The 12547-nt window shown below is 34.4% G+C and overlaps 1 protein-coding gene across 3 annotated transcripts; it reads right to left on the reverse strand.

The window, feature by feature from the left end:
* Window positions 1-306: 306 nt before the first annotated feature.
* LOC147293123 (uncharacterized) lies at window positions 307-9199 on the reverse strand. 3 transcript variants are annotated; one of them, XR_015120918.1, is made up of 7 exons: window positions 9038-9199; window positions 7385-7523; window positions 5525-6613; window positions 2659-2696; window positions 2373-2574; window positions 1192-1275; window positions 307-683 (listed from the first exon to the last, which is right to left on the reverse strand). XR_015120918.1 is itself a non-coding variant. In XM_086234591.1 (6 exons), exons 2-6 carry the CDS (start codon window positions 7517-7519, stop codon window positions 615-617), a joined length of 1533 nt encoding a protein of 510 aa, XP_086090717.1. In that variant the 5' UTR covers window positions 7520-7523; window positions 9038-9199; the 3' UTR covers window positions 307-614. The 3 variants fall into 3 exon arrangements, 2 of the variants coding, with proteins under 2 accessions (XP_086090717.1, XP_086090718.1); XM_086234591.1 differs by lacking the exon at window positions 1192-1275; XM_086234592.1 differs by lacking the exons at window positions 1192-1275; window positions 7385-7523.
* Between the last annotated feature and the right edge of the window lie 3348 nt (window positions 9200-12547).

The following is a 12547-nucleotide window of genomic DNA, read 5'->3' on the forward strand; positions in this document are numbered from 1 at the left end:
GGTATTAGGGTGTAAGATGCATCTTTTGGAGCTTCTCATTATATTTTTGAGATTTTTAAAATTTAAATCTCATAAAGTGTGGGACTTAAATCCTTTAACTTGTGAAATTTAAATCCGACAATTTAAGTTCAACAAATTGTGAGATCTAAATATCATGAATTATCAATTTAAAATATATCAAAAAATTGAATGGGCAATTTTAGAACCAAAAAAATCAATCGTAGCAGAAAAGAACTTGACTCTAAAACCTAAAAACACTGATGGTGTTAGTCTAAGAATGGTTCATATTTTGTACTGGACTCTCCCTTAATATAATTTTCTTCTTGAATACTCATCAATTCATGTTAATCAAACAAAGCCAAACAATCTCGGTTTACAATAATCATATGCGTTCTGCCTAAGAAATTGATGTCAATATGGATAAAAATATTGTATGAAAGAAATGAACCCCAAATGAATTAATTATACATATGCATGACCTTTTAACAAAAATTAATAATACACATAACTGATGACAAAACAATAATAAAAATGACCCTTTTTTGATATGTACGTATAAAAAATTATGATTTGCTTTGTGACCGCTGCAACAGTAGAAACAAATTGTGAGGCATTCAACACTTTGAAGAACTAACTTGTAGCTTTATTTGGCAAGAATAAATGCTCCCCAAGAATGCAGCAACCTGCAGCACACTGACGTTATCAATAACATAACCGTACCTTTTATATCTTTATAACTTAAATCAAAATTAGGAGCCATTCTTTCGAGGCTTATTCAGTAGCAAGAAAGAAGTTCTAATAGACATTTTGACAGACAAGTGGGCGTATATATTTTAAAAGTCATCAGAATTGAGTTTATTCCGCCATGTTCTTATATACTTGGAAGGCATAATCTAATTCTGTAACGCAAACATTAAAAAAGTGTATGCATGCATGCATGCATGTGAATCTAATTGAGTTGAGTTTTCTTTTTTCCTGGGAATCAGCTAAATGATAATCGCCTAATTGCTAAGATATGGACCAACTCAAATGTAATGAGAAGGAAACTGTTGTCACATATGCTAAGCATAAAACTTGTATAAAAATAAAAAAAAAAAACATGCCAAGAATAAAACAAAAAGAGAGGCTCAGTACGTTATGAGATCTAATCACACCTTGAGTTTTTCTAATCAAGCAACGATTCGTACTTACAAGATTGCGCTCTCATTTGGAACAACGGAATGTGGTATCACTTAAGTCAATGCTTCAAGTTTGATCAATCACTTCATGAGCTCACTGGATAAGAAAAGCAGAGAAAAAAGAAGTATGATGCTTACATTATATACGATGTGGATGAATAAAAAATTCATTATCCAATCAATAGCTTGCAGCAGTGAAGAATGGGACTAAACTGCATGTTCCAGTTGCTTAACAAGTCTAACATTCCATGTGGATGTTAGACTTGTGAAATGACAAAGTCTGGCTCTATACTTTTCTCGGTCATCACAGTTGATCTTGAATATACATCCAAGCTGATTATCCCAGTTAAAAGGTAAAAGTTGATGCATTGAAGGTTTTTAAAAGGGTTAGGAAAAGGATGAAAAGGACATTGAAAATGTTAGGAAAAAAAAAAGTTTAAAATATAATGCATAAAGAAGATTAAGAGAAATCCAAATAGAAGTTCTGTTGCCCAACTCCAAGGGTTGACATTTCCATAAATGAAATCATACAACAAACTGTGAAGCCCTAGATCAGATACGTAGCAAAAATGTCTGGTATTAGAGCTACATGCCAACCATGAGGATCATGCAAATTGTGAATCCTAATTCAGTTGCATAATAGGAATGTTCTGTCTTTTAGTTCTACATGCCAAACATGAGTTGAAGCCTAAGGCTGATTTAAGATCCACCTTGTATGGCAGAAGCGTGATAGAGCTGGGAGGTCAATTCTCACTATTTATTTTGGTTTGGTGATTGCATTCAACTTTTTAAAAGGTCATTGAGAAAGGTGCTTGGTCATCCCTGGGACACCCTAAAAGTTTCAAAGGGCCAATAACAAGGACATGCTACAGAAGGGGATAAATTTATATGAAGATTCCCCAAATGTTAAAACAACAAAACAAATAAGGTGCATCATTTTTCAAATTCATGGAAAGAAAATAAAAATAAAACTATATAAGGAAGAACAATATGACTCAAAGGAGTAAGATAAACAAATTCAAAGTCAGTCATTTTTTTTACATCTTTCAAAATTTCTAATGGTTATATAAGTTATCTCACCTAATATTTATGAGTTTACATCTAGATCCGGGCCAAAAAAATGAATTAAATAAAATCCATTGTGGTATCAGAACACTAGTTTAAACAAAAACAAAAAAGGGGGTATTACAATACCTTAGAAATCAGCCGCACAGATCTTCTAGGAAGGACTTCCCTAGTAATATGCTTCATACTTCTTAAAACCTCTGCATCAGGTTTACCATAGCCACTTTGATGTTCTTCAATATGCTTCCTCTTTTTGCAAAGTTCTTCATTAGATTCCAAATTATCATAACAGAAACAGTTCTTCTCAAATGAGATGGTTAATTGTGAGCATCTGAAAAGTGAAAAAGGTATAAAAAGCTGAGACAACTGCAAAATTTTTGAATTAACAAGAACCTTCAGTTAGAAGAAACATTACTTTGGACTCTCCCTCCCATTTGTAATGTTGCTCCTCTCCTGTAACAGTAGTATGTTATTTCAAATCTATAATGTGATTGAAATTTATCAGCAGAAAACAAATACATACAGTCATGCATGCTCAAGCACGCATATACACATACACTACAGACTACAAGGGCCAAAAATGAACCTTTTGTTAATCACTCTTTAAAAGAAATATTTCTGAATCATTCCAAAATCATGGTCACCTCCAAAATTCATTTTACCTATGTGCACATGTGCATTATGAGGAAACACAATTTTTTTTTTTTTAAAGAAACAAAACTTTTATTGCTATAAACAATCAAAGTACAGAGTAGTGGACAAGAGGTCCACTCCATCAATGCAGGCCAAAAGTTCTAAATACACTAAGGGAACGGTGATTATACAATCAAAATCAGACCCACAGCAGCCTGCCAATCTATCAAAATAGCTGAAAAAAACATATCCCTAAACTCTGTAGAAACTGATGCCCAAAGGGAAGACCACAATCTGACTTTGTCCCATAGCTACTCCACCCAAACCCTGCTATAAGCTTCTAAAGATCCTTCTACTTCTCTCCAACCAGACCACCCAAAACACCGCTTAAACTATGCACACCCACATGACTTGGCCTTCTTTCCAGTTTCCACTATCACATACTACATGCTTGTTACACAAAAAGGAAGAACAAATCCTTGGAACTACCCAACACACAATCATCTCCCTGAACAGCTGCAGCCAAAAAGACTCAATGCCACAGGACAATTTAAAAACAAATGGTCAACAGTTGCTCCCTTTTTTTATACATTATACACCATTGTGGATAGAGCTAACCGTTGGTCTTCTTTTTTGAACCATATTGTAGGTGTTTACCTTGCCATGCACCACTAACCATGTGAGAATCTTAACCTTGTGGGAGCTTTTGCTTTTGATTTAAGACCATCAGAAATGGATCTACTACTTTGAACCATATTGCAGGTGTTTACCATTAGGAATCAACCGAGCAACTATGGAAAAATAGCTCAAGATTCAGCAACAAGATTTCTTGAAAAGACTCCAGATGATTCTAGCCTCCATCTTCTTGGGTATGCCCTGGAAGGTATAAATGAACACTATCTAGTAACAGCAACATTGAGGATAATTTCCCCACCTCAACCTCAACCTCATTCAAATTCAAACCAACACAAAATTCCAGCTTAATTGTTAAATAGAAGAATCAACAAGGGTAGCACTGGCCTCATCGTGAAACCTGGACAGAATGTATAGTCTGGGAAACAAGTCCTTCAAAAATGTTCTCTATCTTCCCAAAATATTATCCTATTCCTATCCCCTTTTCCCACCACCAGATTGCAGCAAGCCAAAAAAGATTCATAACCTTGAGAGGAGAGAGAATGAAAAATTAGAGCATCCACCCCAAAACCAATTGGCAATCGGTGGAGAGGCCAAATACCTTAAATTGTAAGGCAAGGCCTTTACTTCCCATATGTGAGATATTACTCTCAACAAAATGTTTTGATGCAGTGTGGAGAGAGAAGCGCTGATTACTGTGCACGAAGGGGGCATCAACAGGAGGGGATAGGAGGGGTTGTCATTGTTTTTGGCTGTCAACACAGTAACCAAAGCCATCAACTCGGTTACTATGCATTATTTTTCTTTTTTTTTTTTAAATAATATTGATATTCAATAAAGATCTAAATATATTAAATGACTTTAGATGCATAGTCACTGTTAGATTAGATCCAAGGGTCGGTGAAATATTCCCCGCTCAATGGTGACTGGGTGAACATTTTTGTATATATATAGGTCTCATCCATGGGCCACAAAGTAGAACACATTTTCAACCATTAGATGGTTAGCCATACAAGGGTTGGAAATGTATCTAACACCAAAAAATAAGAAACATTTTGTTGTTTTATTGGGATAATTGTGCCATATCAATTTCTCTCTATTACTCTCAAATCTAAAAACTCTTTCTCTCACTCAATTCGACACTCTTCTCTTTCAACTACCTTTTTTATTTCTTCTCTATCTCTTCTGTATTCCCTTCCTTCCCATTGAAACCCACAAAAAAAAAAAAAAAACCTGATTGTATCTGGAAATTAAGCATAGACTTGGAAGTGTGAGTTACAGATGTTCACTGATGACTTCTGAGTTAGAAGGGTACAGTGGGCTATGGGAGTGATAAGATAGGAGGACCAGAGCACAGCCCAAGTATCATGAAAGAAGAAAGTTAAGTGGTGCTAATCATGTATCAACCGATAACAGTTAGACCAGAAAAAAGTGAGAGGGAGAGAGAGAACATCTTCGCTGAACTAATGCATCTTCCCCTCCTTCTGAGAAGAAAATTAAGCATAGTAGCAAATCATTTCCAATGGCCGAAACATCCCACCTAGCTTGAGATAAAACCAAGGGTTTTTTTTGTTGTGGGTTCCAACAAGCAGGGGAAGATAGAAGAGATAGAGAAAAAAAACATAAGGTAAGAGAGAGAAGAAAAAAAATAAGGTAATAGAGAAAGACGCGTGAGAGAAATAGTAATGGGAGGGAGTTTATAAATATGAGTAAAAGATAAATAGTTGATATAACACATCTTTATAATGCATAATCTCATTCTTTTATCTTGATCTTTACAAATACATGCATGAATTTGCAAAGAACAGATAAAAACAAATAGCCACAGTAAGGTACAAAAACATCAAAATTGGAAACATTTTATTACACAATCAAAGATCAAATTAAATGTAGATAAAGTCTATGGCATTAATATGGTCAAAAAGTCTATGGCATTAATAAACATGGAAATGTATTTTTTTTTCATCATACCCATAGTAGTATTATTTGAAAAGATAGTAGAATCAAGACCATACCCATCCTTCAGCAGATATTGGCACATAGTTCCCAAATGTACTGGGATCCAGCTCACATGAGCTGGTTAATTCACCTTTTACTGCTTCTGTATTGTCCTTTGGATCAAACAGACCCACCAATCCTTCATTTCCACAAGGCAAACATGATGCACCTTTGTGGTAATTCATAACTTCTGACGACTGCATGTCTATAGAAGCACTAGCTGAGCATCCAAGATATACCACACTGGTATTGGCATAACTACAATGGTTCTGCAGGGTTGAATTCTTACAATTATCGAGTTTTGAATTTTGATGCTCCATTGTGATAGGACTTAATTGATCCTCTGATATTGAGATAGCAGAATCACAGACAGACTTCTGGACATTCTTAGAAACATCTGAATCAAGGATTAGAGTACAGCCATCTTTAGAATAGGAATTAGCACCAGAAATTATCTGTTTCTGTGGACCAGAGTCAAGTTTAGATGAAATAAGTTCTTCATCTTCCGTTAAATGCTCTGACACATCTACAGCTATGTTGCACGGCCTTACAGCTGAGGTTACTAAAAATCCACCAACTTTAATAGGTTGATCAAGTCCCACATAGTCACTTTTTGTCTGTGCATGTCCATCTTCAATATTCCCAACATCTATGTTCTGTAGAATGGAACTTCTCTTTTCTTTATCACCCTCTCCAAAGCACCCAAGGTCCTGATGAAGACTCTGAGACTTATTGCTGTGCACATTTTCACATATGCAAACCTCATTTTTGAACCTCTTGGTCCAGTCTGATAGGCTTGAATTTAAGTCAACATAAAGATTAATTCCCTCTTCTGACCTCACATAAAACTGGTAAGAAGAGGAAGGAGCTTTTGTAGGAGTTTCCAATTCCATAGAACAACCAACAGCATTATGAGCAGGACATGCACCAGCATTTATCTCCCTACATTCAATTTCGGGCACATGTTCCATGTTCCTATCTCTTGCCAAGCCCAAACAATTCTCACCAGAGCACTTTCTTAGGGACTCATTACGACTGAGACCACTTCCATTGCATTGAGCATGAAAGTTCTCCCAGAAATTATACATTGGACCATCAAAACCTTCCTGTATAGACACATAAGATGAATTCCATAAGAACTCATTTTCAACCGCTTGCAATTCAAACAAAAAACTTCAATAGTCTTAAGCAAACAACAAGGCCAGGCCTAAAGTGTCCACATTTTCTGTCATCTATGCTTATATGAAAGTTGCATTTAGTTAAAACGTTTCAATGTCTTCATCATGTGAAAAGCAGCATTTAGTTAAATGTAATGCGCAAATGGTGGTGCATTCCTTTCATGCAGCATCCCCATTAGCTCAAGCGTGGACTACAGGAAGAGAGACAGAAAAGTAATAGCAGACCAAACAATAAGCATAAAAGCAAGGTTACAATTGGGAAGTAATACAACAGTATTACGGTTTATGTCTCTCTTAAAAAATATAGAGCATGGTGAGAATCAAATTTAATCATAAGTTTTAGCTTTCAGGAGAACCCAGTTCACAGCATATGATAATTTGTAAATTTTCATTCCAAGAACATAACAAGCCAAGCTTGAGAAACACTAAGTTCAGCCAGCTCAAGACCCACCTTGTTGAATATGATATCTGTAATAGTTATTCTTGCAATTTCTTATAATTAGGTTTTGCATTATCCAAGGCTCTAATTGTAAATATATGCCACCATTGAAAACTGGTAATCGTGAAACTCCTTGTTATTCTTTTTAATGAAGAAATAGGAGTATACCCATGAGAAATGGGAGGAAGTCATAGTACGTCATCTTTCATAACTTATTATATAGTCGAACAATAGAAAGAGAGCCTAGCCCACAAAGTTACCTCCAAATAAGCAACCAAAGACTTTGCCAAATCTGAGTGCGATTTATTTGCAGGCAGACCATATCTTTTGCACAAACTTTGAAGCTCTTTCCTTGACAGGTTGTAATAAAAATCCCCATTTGCCTTGTTTGCCATCAATCTAGATTAGAAGAATGAGCATGTAAGAACAAGGATCTCATAAGGGCACATCACTAGAGTTCTCTTTTTTTTTTTTGGTCTATTCATCATTAGAGTTCAAGAATGCCGGATTCTTGAGCAGTTCTTGCAAAGATGAGTTATAGACACAAACTAAAAATGAAAATATGATTAAACTATAAAACATCATATAGCACTAATATCTATATATCTCACTTGTATACTTCAATAACTGTCGTTTTTATACTCTCATAGCACCCTAGTGTTACATGAAATTATAATTTATTGATTTTTCAAATATTACCCCTGAAATAAATATTGGTTTTGTGTTTGTGTCCGTACTATATTCGTCTGCTATATAATCAACTTATGCTGACAGAGTGATAAAAGTAACCCCTTTTTCTAGCTCATATGACTACAAAGAAAGCAATAGTATAAAGGAAAAAAGGAAAATGACAGCTGCTTGTTGAAATGAGAGCACATTGAACATGAGCACCTTCTACTTTATCCTACAAAACATGCCATGGCGTAAACTTTCTGCCATGTGCCATAAAACAAAGTATTTCATTTTAAACTGATTGCCTCATGTGTGTGTGTGTGCACAAGCGCACGCGTGAGAGTGCGCGTGCACACACACAAGCAATATTGCAATAATGACTTAACTTCAATCACAAACCCAATTGGGAAACAACAGAGAGAACTACTAATCTTGTCATCTATGGCAACCATTTCGTTATGATAAATATGCACACAGCAAGTGTGTGTGTGTGTGAGAGAGTGTATGTGCATGCACACACAAGCAAAATTATCATAATGACTTAAGTTAAATCACAAACCCAGTTGGGAAATAACGGAGGTATTTCTAATCTTGTCATCGATGGCAACCAACTGGTTATGACACATATTATGAATCTCCCGTCAAATTTTATTTACTAGAACCAAATACTTAATTACAAATTTGATATCATATTATTCTAAAAGGTCATCTACATAGCATTCCTTCCACTAATTCTCTGCAATTGCTTCCGATCCGGCATGTGAACATATATCACACAAGCAACATTACAACATTAGCAGCATTTTCATATTACTCTCCATTTGGTTGTTAAGAAAGTAGAAAAAATATAAAAGGGTCAAAAGGAAAAAGGATTCAATTTCCGACTGTCTTGTTGTCAAATACTAAATTCAAATCTTAGAAATATTCTACAAGAAGAACCATGAAACAGAAAATTCCGAATTTCAGTTTCTTATTATTCCTTACATATTCCTACTCGCTGACCTCCTGTTTGGTAAGTAAGGAAATGAGGAAAACTAAAATTGAATAAAAAATAATTAAAAAAAAAAAAGGTGAACAAATAATTCCAATTTTGACTCCGTGAGCTGATTTCACAGTCAAAATTTGAAATCTCACCTGTTTATACAGCTACAACTTGGTATACTACTGAGAATCAGAAGAGAAAACAAGGAGAGAGAGAGAGAGAGAGAGAGAGAGAGAGAGTATGGGAGATGGGAACGTACCTGATCGGAGATTTTCCGGGAAAGTTGCTGAGAAAGTGTGGGAAAATGTAAGAAGAGGTTTGTTTGAGAGGGTCGGGTACGGCTACAGACTATGGTGTGCTTGAGTGAACAACGGGTTTGAAAATTTGGCGTTTTGGTTTTCGCCTTGTTCAGACTTCAGACCCAACGCGTGAAGGAAGGAGAGGTCAGTATGTAGTATGTACATACATTACTGGGACTACCGTACTAATGGGTCTTGATTGTGTGTAAAGAGGTGCATGATTAACAATGTGAGGTCTAACAAAAAAAAAAAAAAAATTTTATCACCAATAATCACTCTACTTTCACTCAAACATTAAATTGGTCCCTAAGTGCATTTTCAATCAATTTCATCTCTTATCTTTAGCATCGAACATCAATTTAATCTGTAAATACACTTTGAAAATTCGCCAAAAATAACTCGAAATACGAAAAAAATTTCTGAAAATTCCTACGGACTCGTCTTAACTACTATTATTTTTATATAGAGTCAAATTATTAAATTGATTTTTCAGAAAATTCAAACTTCCCAAACTAATTCCCCGAATTTTCTGAAAACTACTAAACGTTAATTTGATAATTTGACCCCATATAAAAATAGTAGTAGTAAAGACGAATCCATAAGAATTTTAAGAGAATTTTTTCCTATCTTGAGCTATATTTGGCGAATTTTTAAAGTGTGTCTAGGGACCAAATTGATGTTTGGTGACAAAGATGAGGGATGACATTGAGTGAAAATACACTTTAGGGACCAAACTAATGTTTTGGTGAAAGTTGAGGGACTATTTGTGATAAAAATTGAAAGTGTTGCATAATTGCATTAGACAATTAGACATTAGAGTTAGCAATATATGGACTTATAAAAAGAGGTAAGAAATGCCATAAAAAATATATTTTTTTTTTATTTAGTGGATGGCACAGTCTCTCTTTTATTAAAAAAAGATGTAAGAAATGCTATTAATCAAAAAATTTATTTTGATTTAGTAGATGGCACATAGTCTCTCTTTTATCAAAAAAATTATTTTAGTGTTTTATGTTGATTTATGATTATTTCACATTTTTAACAAATAAAAAGACAAAGGGTGTCATGTTTATGCCTTTTTTTAATTGTTTGTTACATAGTGAGAATAGTAACTGTCTAACAGTTACTATAAATAGTCACTATTAGACAATGGCAATTATGTACGACACAAGTGAATATTTGATAGAGTTTTATTGAAAACCCCCGAGTGGGAGTCTAACTCTTTCATAGCACTTAACTTTTTTTTTTCTTTTTTTTCTACCCTCTGAAACAGTGGTTTGTTTGGATGCATGGATTTGGATTTGGATTTGTTTAGGTCTATTTGAGACAGAGTATTTAGATTTGGCCCAAATCCTCTCTAAAATTTAAAGGCCCAATTAGAGGATTTCAAATAACTCTTAGACCCAAGTTATTTGAAATCCAACTAGGCACTAGCTATCAGCTGCTCTCTCTCACGCACTGACTCTCTGTCTCTATGTCTCTCTCTCTCTCAAAACATACATGTAACAAACATACAAATAAGTAGTATTTTTACCTTCAAACAGTGCTTTTTCGCACACAACCATTTTATTTGCTTCATTCCTTGCAAAACCGCTACTAGTTGCAAGCATATCTAATAGAGCATTATATTGTTTCTTCAATGTCTTAACTCGAGACTCAATATGTGAACTTGCTTTCATTCTGGAACCTGGTAACTTTTCCTCTAAAAAATTTTTAATTTGTGCATTTGTTTTTGGCTTAAACCCATTGTCACATTTCATTTTTCCTGAAACACATACCATGCATTCAACCAGTTTTTCATCCTCTAATGGTGTCCACTTATACTTGGCTTTTCTATTTTCCTTTTGTTGATAAGTTGATTGAGACCTCATCCTAAAAATAAGAAGTTATAGTTCATAAAAACATCAAATTTCATTCAATGAATATAACCGAAATTGTAAATAACTCATATAAGTATCATTCTGCAAATTTGCAATTACAAATTATGAATGAAATGAAAACAAAAACCAATTACGAAATCACCACTAAATAATATGTATATATTATGGTTTTGTTGTGTAACAAAGCTAGCAAATCAAGATCACATATCAGTAATTTCCAAAAAGGCCAAAACAGTGCCAAAACATCAACAGCCAGCCTAATGAATATCTTATATATGACCAAAAAAAATATATCATCAGTCTAATCTTGTATGCACACTACTTTTTTATGTTAGTCCTTAGATAAGTATGGTACCAATCACAAATTAAGAAATATATGTAAAACAATATTGATACTGGCATACTGTACAACTATACAAATCACATAATTTGCAGGTCATTGACAGAAGCCAAATTGAAGAAAATTACTTCATTGTAAATACATAAAAAGATCAGGAAGCTAGAAATTCTTGCTTATTTAGCAACATCAACATTTCAAAAAACATTACTCAAAATGGTTCATAATGCCAAACTTATAATAATCAAGTACAAATAGCTTAAACGACTCTATTGCAACCATCTAGCCTAGCCTATTAGCTCTCCACTCATTGAACATTTCTATTGCTAAGTTTGTCCTTCAACCACTCCATTGGTCAGATGGCTCAACAATAGTGATTAGGTCACCTTGCATGCACTTCATGAATATGGTCTTCCAATGCATGATTCTCTAGTGGATCTTGAGGCAATCTCTTTTCTTATAAGATTGTGGAGAAGACAACAAGCAAAAATGATCTTACATTATGTTTTCACTAAATAGAAAGAAGGGCTCCTAAGAATAGCCCATATATCGTAGTTTTAAGTAATTCGAAACACCTTTCGATGACATTTATAGCTGCAGAATGCTTCATATTAAAAAATTCTTTATGAGTATTTGGGGTATATATGTCCCTTTCTCCATTCATTTAGATGATATCGTTGCCCTCTATGAGGAGCAAGAAATCCATTTATATTTGTATATCTAGCATCCACCAGGTAGTAGTAGCCTAAAATAATAGTCAATTTTTTTATACAATCTTAATTTTTGTAATAAAATTGAAAAACAAAATGATAGAACTCAGTGGTATAGCTTACCATTAGTTACTTTTAAACCATTCCTTCTACTCACAGCATCTCGAAGCCTCAAGAATTAGCTACCGAGCCTTCCCAGCCCGGTAAAAGATATATAAATTGCATGTCATGAGAGCAAACTCCTAAGACATTTGTTGCAATTTCATTCTTTCTAGTTCGATATCTAGCCTTGTCAGCCTCAAGCACATTCAACCTAATATAAGTACCATCTAGCGCTCCTAAACAGTTTTACGAAAGAAAAAAGTTTATATTAATTATTACAAGTACAAATTTACAAAATGTAAGAAAATTAAACTAAGACAATGTTATATACCTTAAACCATTTCCATCTCTCATATGTGGAGTTATTAGGAATTGGAATTGGTTCGGGTGATTTTAGTAGGCTCCTATGTAACCGAAGGATGGCATTCAATACTGAATGAA

The sequence above is a fragment of the Dryas octopetala genome, chromosome 2, assembly GCF_963921425.1.
Source record: "Dryas octopetala chromosome 2, drDryOcto1.1, whole genome shotgun sequence".
Taxonomy (NCBI): Eukaryota; Viridiplantae; Streptophyta; class Magnoliopsida; order Rosales; family Rosaceae; genus Dryas; species Dryas octopetala.